The sequence below is a fragment of the Apodemus sylvaticus genome, chromosome 7 (assembly GCF_947179515.1).
Source record: "Apodemus sylvaticus chromosome 7, mApoSyl1.1, whole genome shotgun sequence".
Classification (NCBI taxonomy): domain Eukaryota; kingdom Metazoa; phylum Chordata; class Mammalia; order Rodentia; family Muridae; genus Apodemus; species Apodemus sylvaticus.
In genome coordinates, this window is record NC_067478.1 from 62,472,230 (window position 1) to 62,494,402 (window position 22,173).

Genomic DNA, 22,173 nt, shown 5'->3' on the forward strand with positions numbered 1-22,173 from the left:
GCTACACTGAGTCTTTCCAGAACCAGGGGCCACTCCTCCGTTCTTCTTGTACCTCATTTGATGTGTGGATTATGTTTTGGGTATTCCAGTTTTCCAGGCTAATATCCACTTATTAGTGAGTGCATACCATGATTGATCTTTTGAGACTGGGTTACCTCACTTAGTATGATGTTCCCCAGCTCCATCTATTTGCCTAAGAATTTCATGAATTCATTGTTTCTAATGGCTGGATAGTACTCCATTGTGTAGATATACCACATTTTTTGCATCCCTTCTTCTGTTGAGGGATACCTGGGTTCTTTCCAGCTTCTGGCTATTATAAATAAGGCTGCTATGAATATAGTGGAGCATATATCCTTATTACAACCTGGGGAATCCTCTGGGTATATGCCCAGGAGTGGTATAGCAGGATCTTTCAGAAGTGACGTGCCCAGTTTTCTGAAGAACCACTAGACTGATTTACAGAGTGGTTGTACCAATTTGCAACCCACCAGCAGTGGAGGAGTGTTCTCTTTCTCCACATCCTCCCCAACACCTGCTGTCTCCTGAATTTTTAATCTTAGCCATTCTGACTGGTGTAAGGTGAAATATCAGGGCTGTTTTGATTTGCATTTCCCTGATGACTAATGAAGTTGAGCATTTTTTAAGATGCTTCTCCGCCATCCGAAGTTCTTCAGGTGAGAATTCTTTGTTTAACTCTGTACCCCATTTTTTAATAGGGTTATTTGGTTTTCTGGGGTCTAACTTCTTGAGTTCTTTGTATATATTGGATATTAGCCCTCTATCTGATGTAGGGTTGGTGAAGATTTTTTCCCAATTTGTTGGTTGCCGATTTGTCCTTTTGATGGTGTCCTTTGCTTTACAGAAACTTTGTAATTTTATGAGATCTTTATTTGAATATTAAAATGTCTCCCCATTCTGAAAAAAAAAAAAAAAGGCTAGGCATGGTGACACGTACGTACTTTAAATCCAGTACTTGGGAGGCAGAGGCAAGCAGATCTCTGAATTCAAAGCCAACCTGTCTACAGAGTCAGTACCAAGGCAGCCAGAACTATACAGAGAAACCCTTTTCCCAAAAACCAATTTTCTCTCTATTCTTTTTGTGTGAATGGTATATGCATGCATGTTCATATATATAGTTGAACTTGCCTATGTGTACATCTAGAGGCCAGGAGTCAGTATTAGGAGCCTTCCTCTTTGTTCTGCATTTTATTTTTTTGAACCTGGAGCTTACAGTACCTAGGCTGACAACTAGCAAGCCCTCCTTAGTATTTCTTGTCTCTGTGCCCACCCCTCACGCTCCCCAGTACTAGGTTATGCTTCCATGCTGTTTTTTTTTTAAAGATTTATTTATTTTATTTATATGAGTATACTGCAGCTGTCTTCAGACACAACAGAAGAGGGCATTGGATCCCATTACAGATGGTTGTGAGCCACCATGTGGTTGCTGGGATTTGAACTCAGGTCCTCTAGAAGAGCAGACAGTGCTCTTAACCACTGAGCCATCTATCCAGCCCCTCCATGCTCATAGTGCCATGTTGTGTTTAAGTGGATGCTGGGTTTGAACTTAGGATCTCATACTTGTACATCGAATCTCTACAGTACCTCCATTCTTTTTTTTTTTTTTTTTTTTTTTTTCTTGAGACAGGGTTTCTCTGTGTAGCCCTGGCTGTCCTGGAACTCACTCTGTAGACCAGGCTGGCCTTGAACTCAGAAATCTGCCTGCCTCTGCCTCCCAAGTGCTGGGATTACAGGTGTGCATCACCACCGCCCGGAGAGTACCTCCATTCTTAATTTTCATTTTGAAAATGATTATAATTAAGTGATAATATTTCAGTTTGCTTATCAATCAATTAATTTACTTAGGTCTTCCTGTAACTGTTTTGTAAGAATGTTATTAACTGTTGACACATGATTGGTGATGTTCTGTGTAAGGCTAGAAATGATGCAAGCACCTGGCTTGTATATCACCACATCTTACATTCAAAGGATGAAAGCAAAATGCAGTCTAATAGGTTAAAGCCGTGGCTAATAGAGAAACACTTGGCATGGCATTAGTTGTGGGGTAGACACATTAATGAAACTTTGAAAGTTCAGTTCTGTTTTTGTTTAGCCATCTCAGCACATTTCTACAATTTAGAAATGAAAACGAAGTGGTTCATTTAGAGACAGGAAACAACTTGACTTGCTCCAGCCAGGCTCAGTACAGGACAAGGTTACACATACATCTACATATTTCAATATATAAAAATGTTACTTTAACCAGTGCTATTTTATATCCTACGCTGCATCCATTGAATATCAAAAGGTATACTTTAAGAAGAGAACTAGTTACTTAATTTGAAATCATTTATTTCTTTAAACAAAAGAACCATCTTTAGGGAACAGTTAGAGGTGTTAATTATGTGTGGTAGCATTTTGTGATCTGAAGTTGCTTAGACTGCATCTTCTTTTTGTTATTTTGTTTTGTGTTTTTTGTTTTTCCCAGAGCTGAGGACCCAACCCAGGGCCTTGCACTTGCTAGGCAAGTGCTCTACCACTGAGCTAAATCCCCAACCCCTAGACTGCATTTTCTAGTGTTGGCAATTGGAGAGGTTTTTGGTTTGAACTTTATCAAAACGATGTGCAATAATTTATGGAAACAATGAAAATATAATTTGTTCTTTAGGGAATGCTTAGTGTTCATTGAGGTACCAAGTACCTGGAGCTCAGATTTTCAAAGATAAAGTAGCTTTACCCCTTATTATTTATGCTGAGGAGAGATAATTAAACCTCTCCTCTTGTAGGCATCTTGATTCTAGAAGTAATGGTAGTTCCGTAGTGTGGGGTTGCTCTGGATGTTTGTGGGAAGGCTTGGAGTTAACCCTGAGAACTTGAAGACTGTCTGAGAGAAGTCCCGATTGGCAGTATGTGTTCAGTAATCATACAGGTGACATTCTAAAGTCTCTAAAGACATTTGCTTAATTTTTCATTGCTTTGAATGAATCATGCCAGAATTTTGTGTGTAATTGTTTTCTTAAATTGCTTTCCCCTGTCACTTTTATTTTTATCAACTAATTTCATATATGACACACTTTTTGGATTGTGCTCCAGAGGACCAACCCACTTATTACTAATTGCTATGATTTCAAAGTTTTGTTTTCTCAAAATGTTATTTTTATTTTTTGGTGATTAATGAACAATGGTTTTATACAAAACTGCATATTTAAAACAAAACAAGTCGGCGGTGGTCGCGCACGCCTTTAATCCCAGCACTCTGGGAGGCAGAGGCAGGTGGATTTCTGAGTTCAAGGCCAGCCTGGTCTACAGAGTGAGTTTCAGAACAGCCAGGGCTATACAGAGAAACCCTGTCTCGAAAAGAAAAAACCAAACCAAATCAAAAAACAGAACAAAACAAAACAAAACAAAATCTTAGTCCTACTTTATAAGTAGGTTTTGTTAAAATTGACATTCTTCCTGGAAAAAAAATTGAATGCTAATGCAAAAAAAAATCAAAGTTTATTTTGTTCAGTTCCTTGTATTATTCACTTACTGACTTACTACCACATAAACTATCAATTTTTAAAACCACTGTAAACATTTTTTTTCAAATGGTCGTCATTGTATTAAAAAGATGCAGCCTAGGACTGGAAGATATTCCCAACTCATCAGAATTCTTTTTTATTGTTTACTGTGCATTTTTTAGTTTTCTATGTGGCTATACCTACAGGTTAATTACATTTTCTCTACTTTTCACTTTAGTTTCTCTTCCTCCAAACTTTCCACTAGTTAGGGTGGAGAAGCATCGCTGTAAGCTGTGAGGCTTAATGCTGCTGGGAAAGAATAGTAACTTTTTGTTTCCTTTTCTGTATATTATGCGCCACTAACAAAAATATAGCTCATGTAGCAGCTTACTTTATTTTCAAAAGAAGAACTGAAGAGGTTTTAAATAAAAATGTGAAAAAACTAATGTTCATTGCATACGTGGCTTTAAGAAAAGGCTGTTAAAAACATTCCATTGTGGAATCCAAATCCTCTTGAAGCCCAGCCCAGCACAGTGGCCTGTAAAGCCAGCCCTGTGGCTGTGGCAGCAGCCAGGCCTCTCAGTGCTTCCCTGATGATGTTTTCTTCTCAAGCTCTTTATATGTACTGATTAGGATTTTCTTTGCAGTTATCGCTGTGATGATTTTGTGGTCAATGACACCAAGCTGGGCCTGGTACAGAAAGTGAGAGAACACTTACAGAACTTGGAGAAGTGAGTAGTGGGTCCTGGAAAGGGGAGGGGAGGGGACACTCAGAGTCACCAAGTGCTGTTTTTTTTGTTTGTTTTTTTTGTTGTTTTGTTTTCTTGGTTTTTGTTTTTGTTCATTTTTTGGAGAGCTTATAACCAGCATAATATGAATGCAATTGAAATGTTGATAAATGAAGCTTTGGAATTAGATATCTAAACTCTGCCCATGTTTCATTCAATATTTATTGTACACTATATCTAAGGCCCAAGAGCTTGTTTTAAAATTACTACTACCCACAAAGTTACAAGCTAATTTCAGTTCACTCACAAGGAAGAATTTGGTGGTTGCAAGGAAGCAGCATAATAGAACATTAAGATACTTATAGAAATATTTGGCATTAGAAAGTTTTTGCTGAATTGAAGATCTGATTTGAAAGACAGATTTCTGTATTATAAAGAAAAGTTAGGTTCAAGTGTCTTGAGTGTCAACTTTGCAAATAAACCACAGCGTAGGACCTCAGGTTTTCTTTCTCTTAGTAAAGACGTACATAGAACTTGAAATTACCAGGAGCTGTAGATGTGTTGTCACCTGAAAGAATTTGAAGAATTGATGTGAAGACTTATCTTGCTATAGCCAAATTGCTTGTTCGGATACAACTTCCTAGCTGCAATGGTAAATAAAAACCCACACAGCAATGCCTTTGTAGCTCCATGGCCCCTAACCATAGGCCACTTCAAGTAAAACCTGTGTAGCTCCTCACAGATCACCCACATTGTCAGGTCCATCTGATCTATTTTGGCAATTGGTTTGGTATATTCAAAGTATTGTGAAAATGTGCCATCTAGAGTATCTCTTGATGTCCTAAATGTAAATTAGTAGACCATTCCAAAATAATAGAAAGGAAAAATATCTTCTATTCCAACACTATGTGGTGTCTGTGAACTAAAGGTTTTCATGCATGTCTCACTGCCTGAATACATTATAAAACTGAAAAGGAAGGACCAACAGTCTAAGTACTTGTGTCATCCTTTGGCTGCTTGCTTTTTCAAAGTGCTTTTAGTTCCTTCATTGAAGACGAGCCACATGGGGCTATGCCTGGTGAAAGTCAGAGGCACTGAAGAGCCTCTAAGTCACTGAGAAACTGATTTTCAGTTTTAATTAAGTATAAATGGCTAGCGTGGGCCTAGAGCAGTGGTTCTCACCCTGACACCGCCACCTTTCATATATCTAGGAAGAAGCTCAGAGAGGCTGTTGAAAAAAGTCCAAAGGTATAAATCTTTCTGGAAGTCCACAAGCTTGGAAGCCAGCACACACACAAGCTCAAACTAGAAAAACAAATAGTAATTTTTTGCAGCTTTTCAAAAAATAGCAAAACACTGCGAACAACTCTAATACCTACATACCATTAAGAAATAAGTGGAGGCAACATCGGCATATTGGCTTCATGACCCCAACTGTAAAATTATTTTTGTTGATACTTCATACTGTAATTTCACTTCTGTTATGAATCGTATATCTGATATGTAGTATATCTGATATGAGACTCCTGTGAAAAGGTTTTTCAACTCCCCAGAGTCACAACCCACAGGGTGAGAACCACTGGTTTAGCAGATTGTACTATTTTGAGAATAACTGAAAATAAAATATAATAATTTATTTTAAAAACCCAAATGTCTTTTAAACTGTCTGTTTATATTTTAATAGCTCAGCTTTTACAGCTGACAGGCACAGAAAAAGAAAATTATTGGAAAACTCATCACTAAACAGCAAGTTATTAAAAGTAAATGTAAGTAATTAAAATTTATTCTTATGTCTAATCACCGTCTGTCACAGCTCTAACAAGTGCTCTTACCTGTTACAAACTTTTTAAATGCTCCTTGATTTGAAATGTTTCAAAAAATTTTGCCATTTATATAGGCCCTCCCATTCTTTTTTGGAGACATCTATGTAGCCCTGGCTATCTAAGAATTCTTTATGTAGACAAGGCTGGCCTCAAACTCAGCATTCTGCCTGCCTTTGACTCCCTGATGTGGCAGGCATGTACCACCCTGCAGTTTACTATTTTTTGCTTGTTTGTTTTGTTGTTGTTGTTGTTTGAGACAGGGTTTCACTATATAGTCCTGGCCAGCCTGGAACTTTCTATAATAGGTAGACCAGGCTGGCCTTGAACTAAAAAAATCAGCCTGCCTCTGCCTCTGAGGGCTGTGTGGCCCCACACACCCAGTTCAAGCAGTTCGCTCTTGGTGCTTATTTAGGCACCTTCTGTGGCACTCTGAGATCCTTTCTTTCATTAGGATTGTTATTGCTTTGATGAAACACCATGACCAAAGCAACTTGGAGAGGAAAGCATTTGTTTGGCTTACATCACAATTCATCATTAAAGGCAGTTAGGACAGGAACTCAAACAGGGCAGGAACCTGGAGGCAGGAGCTGATGTCTGCAGAGGCCATGGAGTGATGGATGGTACTTACTGATTTGCTTTCTATGGCTTGTTCATTGCTTATAGATCCCAGGATCAGGGGTGGTCTCATCAACCACCCATTAGGGATATTTCCTACAGGCTTGCCCACAGTCTTACTTTAAGGAAGTCATTTTCTTAATTAAAGTCGCCTCCTCTCAGATAACTGTAGCCTGTGTCAAGCTGACATAAAACTGTTATGCACAGTTCCCCAGATTCTAGTGGTCTGAGCTTCTGGTAGTTTTGCTTTTGTCTGTTTTGTTTTGTTTTGCCTCAGGGCTTCATTAATGTAATTTCATCATGAAGTATTCATCCTCATTTTGGAAACCACTCATAAATTAACAGTTTTTAAATCACTACATATTTTTAAATGACTCAGTATTTTTGCCTTGCATTTAACTCTTTGCTGTTACTGGACATGTGCTTAAGGATTTTGTAGAAGAAATAACTAATCTGAATTATAGGCTTTGGGTTGGACTGGAGAATTTGCCTCCTGGTGTAGTTTTCAGATATCTTGGGACATTTGTTGAACTAATCAGAAAACCAAGCCTCTATCTTTTAAGAAGTTCAGGTAGTGTTTTATGATTCATGCCCCACTGCTAGGAAAATATCTTTCACTTGAGTATGCTTTTCAGTTAAAAGTTGGGGTTTACATGTTTTGATTTTTTTCAATTTGTATTTTTAGTAGAATCTTGTAAATGCAATTACCTTAAAATGTATTTCCCTGTTTTTTGCATCCATGGTACTTATTGATGTTTATTTTCTCAGAGACAGATGCTAAAATATCTGTGCCCTCACATAGCCTAGAAAAATTGTCTGAAATATTCACTAGGCCTGGTGCTGAAGTTTCAAGCAGAGACCATGGCTTAGCTTAGGTGTTTGAAGTATCTAGCTGTCCTTGGCAACACTGATGGCCTCTTCTTCCATGTCACAGGGAAGTACTGCTGCCATTTGTGCCACAGGCCTTCGGAATTTGGGCAACACTTGTTTCATGAATGCTATCCTTCAGTCACTCAGGTAATGAATGCTACAGTCAGACAGTTTTGACATTACAGCTTGGGAGTAAAGGCTCAGGGTTCAGAGCCTGTTTTCTGCCTCTAACTCTAGTTTCTGTGCTTTTTTCCTCATCGGTAAAATTGAGAAGTTAACTCCTACTTCATAGTGTAGGAGGGAAGAATAAATAATGCAGTTTGTCTAAACTCCTTTAGGCATCTTTTGTTAGAAAATTATAGTGAGCTTTTGTTTATCATTGCTGCTTTTTTTTAATTGCCGCCTTTTTGTTTTTGTTTTTCTTGTTTTTAATTATCTATTTTTTATTTTTTAATTTTTATTATATCCAACACAGTATATATTTTAATATCAATCATAAAATGATGGACATGTTATTAAATGAACATAAAAAAGATAAAGTTTTATTGTTTGTTTGTTTTTTAAAAGATTTATTTATTATATGTAAGTACTCTGTAGATGTCTTCAGACACACCAGAGGGCATTGGATCTCATTACAGATGGTTGTGAGCCACCATGTGGTTGCTGGGAATTGAACTTAGGACCTTCGGAAGAGCAGTCAATGCTCTTAACCACTGAGCCATCTCTCCAGCCCCTTGTTTTGTTTTTAATAGAGCTTAAAATCTTGGCTCTTACTGTGGTACAAACCCAAAATAAGAACAATTTTTAGACATTGGAGTTCACTGTAATAAGGCTATACTTCAGTGTCCCTCATATCACCAAAGGGTTTTACCTCCTTAGTAGCTAAGCTAAGAGTTGACAGTTCTGTTGGGCCAAGGAATGAATTGTAGGCACAATTATTTGGATACAGATTTCCTGCTATGATCAAAGCTTATCATTGTTTCTTGAATGGCCACAGGAGGGTCAGGACACCTTCTCTGTGAAAGGTGAGATAGTAAACATTTTAGGCCATGTGCATACTTCTCTCCTGTTTATCCAGATCTCAGCTACTCAGGAAGCTAGGGCAGGAAGATGGACAGCTTAAACCCAGCTTGGGAAACATAGCTAAATTCAGTTAGAGAAGGAAGAGATAAAAACTATTAAGTTTTATTAAAAACTTAATAAAAAACCCTTCATTGAAAACATAGAAGTTCCTTGGCTGGGGGATATGTCTGACCCACGGGCTTTAGTCTATAGACTAAAAGTTTAGAGCTTATTTCAGCCACTGGTCATGAGAACTTTATAAAAGAGTGATAAAAAGAAAGTGGCCAATAGGACTGACCTCAGGAGGAGAAACTATTTTGAAAGCTTTTTACTTTCAGACTTTAATGAGGCATCTAAGGCTGGAATTAGTGATCTTCCCTATCCACACTCTAGATAGAGAGCAGAGCCTCACTGAATCTACCTTAAAGGCAGATTTTGCTTTTTCACTTACCTGTTCTTCTTCAGAGAAATTCTAGTCAATTTGTCCCTGTGATCTTATATAGCATATCTAAAAAATATGGTTGGTTTCATGGTTTGTTTATTTGAGGAAATTATTTTATTGAATACCTGGAAATAAGTATACTAAAAGAGAGAAGCGAAGGTCTGTGTGTAGCTAGGTTGATAGGGAGCCCACCAAGTACCCATCAGACCCTGGTGTGATCCTCAGCGCACATAGGTGTGCTAGTGCATGCCTGTAACATCAGCATTTGGGAAGTAGAAGTCTGAGGAACCATACAGGAGAGGTGGAGCCAAAAGGAGGGAAGGAGGGAAGAGAAAGGGGGAAGAGATAGGATAATCTATGATGAGGGGAATCCCCTCAGAGTTGTATTTCTGTGCTGTTTCTCAGAGTGAGGGAATAGCAGTGAAACACAACGGTATTGTGTATTGTGTAATGAGGCAAGCGACAACAGATCACATTTTGAAAATTCTTGTGTAGATTTTGTGGAACCTTTTTAACTGTCCTTTAAATTATTTTCTTTAAAAAATAATTTTCTTCACTTCCTTTTAAAATAGTAACATTGAGCAGTTTTGCTGTTATTTCAAAGAACTGCCTGCTGTGGAGTTAAGGAATGGAAAAACAGCAGGAAGGCGAACATACCACACCAGGAGCCAAGGGGACAGCAATGTGTAAGTTATCAGAAATGTCCTTTCTGGCTTTGAGCTGCAAAACAAATGAATTTCTCTCCTGATTTTTATATTTGAACTAATAGGTAGATTTTATAAAGCTCTTCCTAAATTGTATTAATCTAGTACATAATCTTAATAATTGTTTTTTTTTTTTAATTCCTGCTATTATAATGGGAGGGGTATTTTAGCACTACCCCTGAGTCTTTGCAGGCATCTGCATGTATGCATAGACTTTCAGGTGTGGACATCTATAAGTATCACTAATTTATTTTAATCTGTTGGTCTGATAGTGTTAGGGTAAGCCTATTTAGGTAGTAACATTAATAGTCAATTTGAGTTAGTATGGAGGGGTTAGAAAACAGAAGTGGTTATCAGAGACCAGTTTATATTCAGACTCACTGCAGCTTTGCCCTTCTGGAGTTCAGAGGGGTCTGCTATGTTACAGTAGAAGCATTGTACATCTTTTCCTTACCCTTACTGAAGCATAGATATGGCTTACCCATTCATATGTATGTAATTTTTTTTTTTTTGCCTGCCTGTTTTATTTCCCCACACAACCCTTTCTCACTAATTTTGAAAGGCGGACTTGTAAGACACTGCCTTGATTCAGTGACTAAGAGAGAGGGAGAAGAGGTAGAGAGTAAGAAAGAACATGTTAGAATATTGGCTAATGCAGATAGACCCCCAATATGGAAAAAGGGGTTATTTGGTGTGTGAAGGGAGTTTTGTTTGGTGGCAGCATATATAATAAATGGGAAAGTATCTGCTTCCGTTATGTCAGAGACAACAGTGAAGTAATGAGGAGAAATGTATATGTGTAAAAGTTAAAAGCGTTTGGTGTTTTGGTGTTACTTGAAATTTGGTTACAGAAATAGCCTCTGGCTGATTTGGCCAAAAATAATTTACTGAAGAATAGTTGGCAAGTCTACATTACTGGATGTGTTGAAAGTCAGAACAGAGCTAACACAATAATCATAGTCATGCAGAGCTGCCCTCCAAAGACACTGCTGCCTCTGCTGCCCCTGGTTGTGGGATGGTGCTTGCTACCTCAACCACCTCCAAAGAGGATTTGGTGTCTGCTTATTTAGTGTTACTTAACTCTGCTTCCGATTGTGTACATTGCTCCAGCTGCAAGGGAAGCTAAGCAAGTACCTTGTGGCTATTCCAGTGTCTGCTGGGAGGCACCTACTAGATTACAGGGTTGAGAAAGCAGCTATTCGGCTCTCTAAGGTAACCTTCAGTCAAGTATCCAAGAGTGGTTGGTTATACTGATAGATCTAGGAACTGAATTCAAAGTCTATCAGTTTAGCTACATGCACAGAAAATCATAATTAACTGTAACTTAAATGTCCATGGTTATATTTTCTCATGTAAATGATCTGTCAAGGACTATTTTGCAAAGTCATAAAGTTCCTTCTTGCTCATCTTTTATTTACTTAGTTCCGGAGAGTGGGATGCTACCATTACTAACATGTCCTACCTGTGAGAGAAAGAAGGGATTGATAAGGGTTATTTTTTCCCTGAGGAAATTCCTCCAGAAGGTGGCACACTCCTAGGTTTTTATTATTTTATAATTGATAAAAATGGGGGTTCTGTGACAGAAGTGAAGTATAGCTGGTTGGGGAGGGCGGGGGGGGGGGCATGGAACAGTAGAAACTGGAGAAGCTTTGCACATAGTGAATTTAAAGTGACCAAAAAGATGTGCAGTAGGAAGTTCCTGTTAAAAGTAGGAAAAAACATCATGCCTAACATGATGGGCACACCTTTAATTCCAGTAAAAGCAGAAGAGTCTGAGGCAGCCTGATCTGTATGGCAAGTTCCAAGATAGCTAGGTGTACTGTCACAAAACACCAAAAATCAAGAGAAAGGCTCTTCTAAGTTTTGGATTAAGGACCATCACCATGAGAGTTAAGCCTAGACGCAGCCTTGTGACTACTTACACTGTTGTAGGCAGAGATGAACAGATAAGTCTGGAAGTGCCTTATGAGGCAAAGAAGGAAACATGCAGGAGATGGGGGAGGATGTTTTGTTGTTTGCTGACAGTTTTTAATTGAACATGCTTAAGTACTTTGCTTGTAAATGATCCACTGCTTTACTGTTTTATGTGTTTTCTTTAAATTCTGTGAACAAAATGATTGTATCATGACAAACTCAAATATAACTATATAGTTAAAAATTAGTTTGTCAACAATGCTGTGTTTATATGGGTTTTTGAAATGCTCTTACATACTTATTAGGCTTAGTTCAGAAGACTAAGCCCTCAGAATTTTTCATTTTTTATTATGTATTTTATATAGTTGAACTGTATGTGTTGAACTAGTGGCATTTGGAAGATGTTAAGGTTGCCATCTCTCCCTCTATTCCAGGTCTTTGGTAGAAGAGTTTAGAAAGACACTGTGTGCTTTATGGCAAGGCAGCCAGACTGCATTTAGTCCTGAGTCCTTGTTTTATGTTGTCTGGAAGATAATGCCTAACTTTAGGTGAGTATTGAAGAAGGGCGCTGAAGATGTCTGAGTTCTCTCTGCTGCTTCTCAGCACTTACAAAGCTGGTAGTACTTCCGGTGCTCTAAGCAGAGCTTTTGTTAGGTGAGCAGAGGGGCTGAGTAAACACTGGCTTATTTAAAATCCCCAAGTGAGTAAGTAGCGCATGTGTGCTAGGAATATGTAGTGGACGATTAAAGTTTCTTGATTCTTTCAAGTCTTTTTTTTTTTAACTTTATTTTTATGTTCATTGGTGTTTTGCCTGCATGTATCTCTATGTGAGGATGTCATAAGCCCTGGAACTGGAGTTACACACAGGTGTGAGCTGACATGTGGGTGCTGGGAATTGAACTTGAGTTCTCTGAAAGAGTAACCAGTGTTCCTTATCGCTGAGCCATCTCTCCAGCCCTGATTCTTTCAAGTCCTACAGAGAAATGATTGTCACTGTGTACTGTCTTATTATTACAACCTAAAGAATGAAGTGAAAGCTGGGGCTCAGCAGTAGAGCACTAGCCTGGTCTGTATGAGAGCACAGGTTCAACCTAATACTACCACACAGAGAGAAGTAAGATGAAACCAGTGGAAATGTACAGTGTCAGGCACTGTGCTGCCCAGGTTCTAAAGCTCTAGAATGAATAGTCTATGTTCACTAGGAGTCATGCTTTGGGAGGGCCAGTCCTATTTAGTCACCTGTCCTCTCTCTCTGGTAGCTTGTTCTACCTCTCTTGGTTGCCATCCCTGTGAGAATTCAGGTCTGTAATATTGTATGGTACTGTAGTGTTTGCCATGTTTGGCTGATTTAATTCTTTCATTGAAGCAAGTTATAGCTCTTAGAGTCATGATTTGGCATCTTGCATTTGGCCTTCTTTGTTTAAAAAACACATAGTGAAACTTAATAATAATATATTTTGTACTTTTTATCATAGAGAAATATGCTTAAAAGGTTAAAAAATCAAAGTCCTGTAACTTATTAGCTTACCTAATGAGTTCAGCCTTTGACTTAACTACTGATAACCCTGGTCTTTTTTTTTTTTTTTCCCCAAGGAACTTTATGTATCTTTTTTAAAAATTTCTCAGAAGAGACTCCAAGAATTTTAGGATTTCCTGACTCAAAGTGGGAAAAACAGAAGTGAGGGTTCAGATAGTCCTTGCCAGGCCTGAACTTAACACATAACAGTAGTTCCCAAATGTTGGATGTCTGCTATGTGGCAAGCCTCAAGTACCTTGTCCTTTCTAAAATCCAAGCCACAAAGCATTTTGGCCAAGGCTAACTCTAAGTTTAGAGGGGTCAAAACAGAAACAACTTGTTCAGTCTGACACATCTCCTTGGAGACCACTAAGGTCAGATGGGACCAAGATGAGAAGTGTTTAGGAGCTGTCCACAGCAGATGTGCCTTACCCTCACACGGGGATCTCATACCCTCACACAGACATAAATGTAGGCAAAACATCAATGCACTTAAAATAAAAATAAATCATAGAAATCAAATCAGGTCATGGGATTCACTTGCATTTTGTATCTACTTGCTATTTCTGCATCCATGTACAACCTGATATGCTTTGAATTCTTAAACTGTAACTTTCTGAGTTAAAAAATATTTTAAATATGAATAGAACTTAAGATCCCACCAGGTAGGCAAACAGTATAATAATAAGTCACTTAGTGAAGAGCCATTTATGGGCCAGGTATGATGACACACATTTACAACCCTAGCTCTCAGTACTGAGCCAGGAGGGTTGCAGGTTTGAGGTGGGTAGCACACAGCAAAATCTTGTTCTATCCCCCATATTCAAAGAAAAATAAAACTCTAATATGTTTTAAATATTTTAGAGGCTATTTATCCTAGAATGATAGACTTTGTAGAATATGTGTTAATTCTTTTTGTTTTTCTTTTTCTTTTTTGCTTTGAGACAGGGCTTCTCAGTGTAGCCCTGGCTGTGTCAGAACTCACTCTGTAGACCAGGCTGGCCTCAACTCAAGAGATCCACCTGCCTCTGTCTGTGGAGTGCTAGGATTACAGGCATGCGCTGTCCCTGACTATGTTACTCCTTTCTTATGTGTGGTGTTAGGGATTGGACTTGTGTTCTCTACCACTGAGCTATCCTCAGTCCTTTTCAGTTTGACACAGAGTCTTGTTAGGTTGCCCAGGTTGGCCTTGAACTTAAGATTCTCATACTTTTGTCTACAAAGTAGCTTGGTGGAGCACAGATTCCACTTGTGTAAAATAATTTTGATTTTTTTTTTCCCCTTTGAGATTAAGTCATATTCAGTTGTCTAGGCAGGTTTAGAACTTGGTGATCTTCCTGTCTCTGCCTAATGGATGCTAGGATTACAGGCATCCACACCACACCCAACAATGCTTATACTATGATTCCACATTGGTCTTAGCCATCTTGTTTAGGCAGTACCAGTACATATGCCAAGAAGTGCTTGCTGACAGCAGCCTGATATGGCTGCCTACTGAGAGGCTCTGCCAGAGCCTGACAAATACAGAGGCGGATGGATGCTCATAGCCAACCATTGGACTGCTCATGGGGTCCTCAATGGAGGAGTTAGAGAAATGACTGAAGGAGCTGAAGGGGTTTGCAACCCCATAAGAAGAACAATAATATCAACCAACCAGATCCCCCAGAGCTCCCAGGGACTAAACCAACAATCAAAGAGTAAACCTGGAGGAAGCCATGGCTCCAGTCCCATATGTAGCAGAGGATGGCCTTTTTGGGCATCATGGAAGGGGAGGCCCTTGGTCCTGTGAAGGCTATGCTCAGCGTAGGGAAATGCCAGGACAGGGAGGTGGGAGTGTGTGGGTTGGTGGGGGAACATCCTCCTAGAAGCAATGGGAGGGGGGATGGGATTAGGAGGTTTGGGGGGCACTGGGAAAGGAGATAACATTTGAAAAGTAAATAAATAAAATATCCAACAAAAAACAAACAAACAAACAAACAAACAAAAAAAACAAAGGAAGAGAAACCTAGGTAGCTATAAAGGATTCTGAAACCTGGATTGTGTAAATGGGAAACAGTTGAAAATAAATACTAAAGAATAATTAAAAGACTCATTGACTTATCTGAAAGTCTTTAAAATGGAAATATTTATAGGGTGCTGGAGAGATGGCTCATTGGTTGAGGTGACTTGTTTTTGTAGAAGAGCTAAGTTTAAATCCTAGCACTCAGATGGTAGCTCCAGGGGAATCTGTCAACTAATGCCTTCCAGTAGGCATCAGACATTTGTATGATAAACAGATATGCATGTGAATATTCATATACACAATATAAAGTCTTTTTACTTATTTTTACTTTGATATTGGTCTTTCTGTGTAGCCCTGGCTGTCCTAGAACTTGAAATGTAGACCAGACTATCTTTGAACTCAGTTGCCTGCCTCTGTCTCTCTAGAAATTAAAGATATGCATCACCATACCCAGCCAAAATGAAAATCTTTTTAAAAATGAAATTATAAAGAACACATTTTATTTTATTGAAGTGCTGTTATAATTCTAAAATTAAAAAGTCAAATAAGATGAATCAATCTATATACCTTTATATTATCTCCCTCCTTCTTTTTTGGTTTGAGACAGGGTATCACTATGTGGCTATGGCTGTCTTAAAACTCACTATGTAGAATAGACTGTCTTTGAACTCAAAAGAGATCTTCCTGCCTCTGTCTTCCAAGTGCTGAGATATTTAGGACTATGCATTTTGACAGGTTCTTGTTTGTTTAGTTTTGGTTTTTTGTTACTGTTCTTCAAGATAGGGTTTCTCTGTGTAGCTCTGGCTGTCCTAGAAATCACTATGTATAGCAAGCATCTTTGAATTCGGAGAGATTTGCCTGCCACCCAAGCACTGGGATCAGAGGCATGCGCTGTGTCATCACTTCCCAGCTGCACTTTGGACAGCTATATTCTTACTAACTTTAGAAGTATTTGAACATATATTGATAGTTGCTAATTTTATATTTTACATTTAAGATTACCTATAGTAAATAAGGTGACTTCTGCTTTTTTAACTAAAATTTATTATTATTATTATTATTATTATTATTATTATTATAGTTTACAATCCAGTCATTGCCCCCCTTTCTAGTCCCCATTCCCACAGTTCCTCATCCCATTCTTCCTTCCCCCCAGTCTCCGAGAAGATGCTCTCCTCGCCCTCACCAGGCCTCCTCACTCCCTAGGGCCCCAAGTTTCTCAAGGATTAGTTGCATCTCCCTTCCACCCTGGTTCCTCCTTCCCTCTGCTTCCTGTGATTATTTTTTCCCCTCTTCTAAGTGGGATTGAAGCATCCTCACTTGGGCCTTTCTTCTTGTTAAACTTCTTAAGATTGGTGGGTTATATCCTAGCTATTCTGTACTTTTTGGCTAATAATGTACTTATTAGTGATTATATAACATGCACGTCCTTTTGGATCTGGATTACCTCACTCAGGATATTTTCTAGTTCCATCTATTTGCCTGTAAAACTCATGATGCCCTCATTCTTAATAGCTGAATAGTACTCTATTGTGTAAACGAACCACATTTTCGGTATTCATTCTTCGTTTGAGGGATGTCTGGGTTGTTTCTAGCTTCTGGCTATTACAAATAAGGCTACTATGAACATAGTGGAGCACATGTCCCTGTGATATGGTGGGGCATCTTCTGGGTATATGGCCAAGAGTGGTAGAGCTGGGTCTTCAGGTAGATATAGTTCCAATTTTCTAAGAAACCTCCAGATTGATTTCCAGAGTAGTTGTATCAGTTTGCAATCCTACCAGCAAAGGAGGAGTGTTCTTCTTTCTCCAAATCCTTGCCAGCATGTGCTGTCACCTGAGTTTTTTATCTTAGCCATACTGATTGGTATAAAGTGGAATCTCCAAGTTGTTTTGCTTTGAATTTCTCTGATGACTAAGGACTTTGAACATTTCTTTGAGTGTTTTTAGGCCATTTGAGATTCCTCTGTTGTGACTTCTGCTTTTTAAGTTCCATTAATTTGGGAGACTTTATAATTTGTACTCTCTAGAAAAGGGTAAAAATATATATTAAGAGAAACTATTACTGAAAGAAATTTGTTTGTGGAACCTTCTCTGAAAGAGTGATTCTTAAAAGTCATCAGAACCATTTACCAATTAAAGAGAACCTTAATTGTAAAATGTATATAGGATTCTTTTTTAGTATAGTTTTCAAATACATTTTATACCACTGTTTCTTTTTTGGATCTCTTAATTGTTGTTCACTAGTCATTGATCTTGATTAGTTTAGGAATTTCATGAAGTTTCTTATAAATGTAACTTCTATCTACCAGATGTAATTTGTATTGGAGGCTTACTGCTGAATAAACTTAGCGTTTCTAGCTCTTTCTGAACTGTGGGTGGTTGGTTCAACTCAGCTGTTCTGGCCCAAACTCCTCTCTCCAATGACTGATTTAAACTGGCTTCTGACTGAATTGCTCTGCTTTGGCCTCAGATTAACTCTGGTAATCTGTTCTAAGCTTCTTGCTCCTTCTCATTCTCTGACTTGTTCTGTCTTCACCTCAACCTGTCTCTGTAAAACTGTCCTGGTAAACGTTCACACACACACACAGCTCCCCCAGTTGCCTCTCTTTCCTGTCTTGTTCTTTCTTTTGCTGTTCTTTTAAGAGTTGGGCATATCTTTTCGGATTCATTATGTCAAATCTTCCTCTGATTTGTTTGTCACTTGGCCCCTCAGTTCGGCATCTCTTTGAAACATGGTTGCTTCCTTCTCCAAACAACATTGTGTGTACTCAGTGCATGTCCTTATTCCAGCCAGAGATATTAAAGTTGTGTCATTCCAACCAGATCATACCGTACTAGAAGGTCTTTGAATCTGATCCCTTCGTAGAAGAGCCATGTTGCTAGATTAAAATTCCTTTAGTTTCCTCTCCTAAATATAATGTGAGAAGTATTATAAGAATATGTTATTATATATATTCAAGTTTAGGATGGTGCATAATTGTGTATGAGTCAATGCATTTTTAAAGAGCTTAAGTCTCTGGCCCAAGATGGAAGTACAAAATATTACATATTTTTAACTCTGTGTGTGTGTGTCTGTGTCCATGCACACTTATAGAGATCAAGGGTTGACATCTGGTGTTTCAACTCCTCCTCCTCCTCCTTTTTTATTTGTGAATTTTGAGACAAGGTTTCTCTGTGTAGTCATGGCTGTTTTGGAACTCATTCTGTAGACTGGGCTGGTCTTGAACTCAGAGATCTGCCTTCCAAGTGTTGGGATTGTGCACCACCACCACCTGGCTTGTTGTTTCTTAATTTTTTAAATTAGTTAAAATTTTGAAAATTGACTATTTTTTAAAATTAACTTCCTTCCTTCCTTTTTCTGTTTGAGATGGGATCCTCATTGAACTAGGAGCTTCCCAGTTCAGCTTGGCTGGTTGACCAGTTGGCCTTTGAACCCTAGGGGTCCTTATGTTTTTTGGGTTTATTTTCCCTCAGCAGGGCAGGGTCAGCAGACCTGTGTTGTGTGGTGCTGTGTCCAGCTGACTGCTCTCAGGTCTGCATGTTTACAAAGCAAGCATTTTATCATCTGAGCCATCTCCCTATTGGGCCCAGACAGCTTTAATTCTTAGATGGAAGAATGAGTTTTTAAACATGTATAAGTGCTCTAAATTTCTTAGAGCTTTTAGTGTTGGCTTAGACGTAGTTTTCAGGTTAGATTAAGTTTTAAAATGTAAAGATTTAGGTCTTTTCTAGGGAGGACTTATAGGAGAGAGGGATATTTCAGAGTCTATTTAAAAGATGCAAATTTGTATGCTGTCTCTATGACCCTTCTAGGATTTTAGGTAAGTCACATGCTACCACCCCCATTTGTCCCCTAATTTATCTCTAAAGTAAATTGATCAATGAAAGTCACAACAAACCCAATTAGCTCTAATATTCCATGGTTTTTGAAATTAAGAGAAATAGGAGTCACATATGGAAGTTGTGAGGCAAAGGGTGTGGGTACTAGGGCATGCTTGTGAGCATGGGGCTTGTGAGCATGGGGCTTCATGGTATGTAATGGACAGGCAGGCAGAATACCCTCACTCACTGGTTTTGCTTACTTCAAGGGGTTATCAGCAGCAGGATGCCCATGAATTCATGCGCTACCTTTTGGATCATCTACATTTGGAACTTCAGGGTGGCTTCAATGGTGTTTCCCGTTCAGCAATTCTACAGGAGAATTCTACACTGTCTGCAAATAACAAATGCTGCATGTAAGACTTACTTTATTTTTACTTTTGGAACCTTCAGAAATGTCTGCTGGTATTGCTGTATGTAATTTTTTTTCTTGTCTCTTACTATGAACAAATCTTTTGTCTTGGTTTCCTTTATATTAACAGCCTGAAACATATGCTGATATGTATTTGTTTTGCTGAGAAAGAAATTATTTCAGTCTGGATTCTAATTTATTTATTTTTCTTTACTTTTTTTTACTGCTTTACTGTCTAGCCCTTGGCTAGCCTGGAACTCACAGAGTATGCCTGCCTCTTGCATATTGGCACCATGCTCAGCCTTTTTCTGTTGCTAATATTGTCTATGTAGGATTCTTTAGCTAGGAAAGGGATTGATAAGACACATTCCTCAAAGAAAGAAAGGAGTAAGTGGGGTTAACTAGAACTTTCCAAATCCTGCAGTGTCACAGAAAAGTAACAGGTATGAATTGCCAGGTTCCTCCAGGAACTTAGTTCCAGTCAGAGTTCAGTGTAGAAAGGGAAGGCTTAAGATCCAATCAAGCTGTTTGTCCTTCTAGCATCAATTTAAAACTAGTGTTAAATAAATTTGTTTATATATTATCATGGCATATTCATATATAAAAAAAATACTAAACTAGCCTCTATCAAAGATAGCCTCTATGAAATGAGAGAATATTATTATCTTATGATGCCATGGGCATTCCAATGGAATTGTATTATATAATCTTCATAGAATATTCTTTTAGGACCAATTTCAGTATTACTGTATTTGAAGACTAGTAATTTTAGCTGGGCAGTGGTGTTGCAGAGGCAGACAAATCTCTGAGCTGGAGGACAGCCTGGTCTATAGGAAAAAGCTATCATCAAATACTAAAATCAAGCTTTCATTTCCTTTATTTCACAGGAGGAAAGGGTTTATTCAGCTTACACTTCCACATTGCTATTCATCACCAAAGGAAGTCAGGACTGGAACTCAAGCAGGTCAAGAATTAGCTGATGCAGAGGCCATGGAGGGGTGTTACTTACTAGCTTGCTTCCCCTGCCTTGCTCAGCTTGCTTTCTTATAGAACCCAAGACTACCAGCCCAGGATGGCACTACCCACAATGGGCCCTCCCCCTTTAATCACTAATTGAGAAAATGCCTTACACCTGGATCTCATGGAGGCATTTCCTCAAGGGAGGCTCCTTTCTCTGTGATAACTCTATCTTGTGTCAGATTGACATACAAAACCAGCCAGTACAGAGGTATTTCATGATCTAGTGATATTTGTTAAAAGCATTTCTTGTAGGGAGGAATTGGTGGTGATGAGATATAAATGTAATACAATAGAACAGTGAGCACTTTGGAAATTATTTAAGAATCTTAATGCTATACCCATCAGATGGCTGAAACTTGCTTTCTTCCAGGAAGTGATTATGGGGAATGAATTTTAGTGTACTATTTTAATGAAGCAGTTTTCATTTCAGCTAAAGGCAAGTGTGCATATGTACATGACATGAAAGGGTTGGTTGTCCTTTATGTTCGGTATATTTTAAGTTTTCTTTGGTTATGACACAGTATACATGGAAAACCTGAAATGGTTATTATGTCTTATAGTTCCTAATGTCCCTTCATCCTTTTAAAATCTATTTCTTTTGTATGGGGTGGAGAAGTTACTCGGATAGGTTTTTGTCTGCATCATGAAAGTAGCTTTAAAGATCTTTTCCCAGTTTCTTGGTTGCAGTTTTGTCCTATTGACCGTATCCTTTGTTTTACAGAAACTTTGTAATTTTATGAGGTCCCATTTGTCAATTCTTGATCTTAGGGCATAGGCTATTGGAGTTTCTGTTCAGGAAATTTCTCCCTGTGCCTATGTATTCAAGGCTCTTCCCCAGTTTTGTTTTTTTTTTTGTTTTTTTTTTTTCCCTATTAGTTGCAGTGTATCTGGTTTTATGTGGAGGTTCTTGATCCACTAGCTTGAGTTTAGTACAGGGAGATAGGAATGGATCAATTTGCATTCTTCTGCATGCTAGCTGCCAGTTGAGCCAGCACCATTTGTTGAAGAGGTCCCCCCCACCCTCCCACCCCCCACTGGATGAAATTAGCTCCTTTGTCAAAGATCAGGTGACCATAGGTGCATGGGTTCATTTCTGGGTCTTCAGTTCTATTCCACTGATCTACCTGCCTGTCACTGTACCAATACCATGCAGTTTTTAACACTATTCTGTGTTGTACAGAAAGTGCTGTTCAGTCTAAGAGAAACTAGTTGCTGCAGGCAAAACAGGGTTTATTTTCTGGTTCAAGTAATAATGTTGTTGTAACACTCATCTTCTTCATCATCATTATAGACAGGGTCACACTGTGCATTCACTACACTTGCTATGTAAATCATACTGGTCTTGAACGCTTGGAGATCTGCCTGCCACAGACTCCTGAGTGCTGGGATTAAAAATGTATGTGGCCTGCCACTTGACCATCATAGCACTATTAATGAGAGCAGATACTTAGCCACCTACCTCACTACACATTGATAGTGTCTTGGTTAAATAAAAAGCTTAATGTGAAGAATAGCTGCACAACCTGAGTCCTGACTCTCTGTCTCAGCCTCTGAGTCCGAAAAGCAGAAACAGCAGAATGTATGCTCACTTCGAAAACAGGGATGCTCAGTATGGGGTGCATATACAGGACACTCGCTGTTCCAGATGCCCTTTCTGGTTCCTGAGCCTGCAGATGAGATACCAGCAAGAGGAGATGTTGCTTGACTTTTTTTTCCTCTCTCTCTCCCTCCCTTCCTCTCT

The 22,173-nt window shown here is 38.7% G+C and overlaps 1 protein-coding gene across 2 annotated transcripts in view; it reads left to right on the top strand.

Annotated features, from left to right (window-relative positions):
* Usp3 (ubiquitin specific peptidase 3) overlaps positions 1 to 22,173 on the top strand; it is a 78,543-nt gene that overhangs the window by 39,292 nt on the left and 17,078 nt on the right. Inside the window, exons 4-9 of one of the 2 annotated variants that reach the window (XM_052187962.1) lie at positions 4,151 to 4,234; positions 5,916 to 5,997; positions 7,604 to 7,686; positions 9,616 to 9,729; positions 12,096 to 12,209; positions 19,270 to 19,416. In XM_052187962.1, coding sequence (XP_052043922.1) covers positions 4,151 to 4,234; positions 5,916 to 5,997; positions 7,604 to 7,686; positions 9,616 to 9,729; positions 12,096 to 12,209; positions 19,270 to 19,416 — 624 coding nt within the window. The remainder of the gene's footprint in view (positions 1 to 4,150; positions 4,235 to 5,915; positions 5,998 to 7,603; positions 7,687 to 9,615; positions 9,730 to 12,095; positions 12,210 to 19,269; positions 19,417 to 22,173) is intronic. The other variant, XM_052187963.1, reaches the window with a different exon arrangement.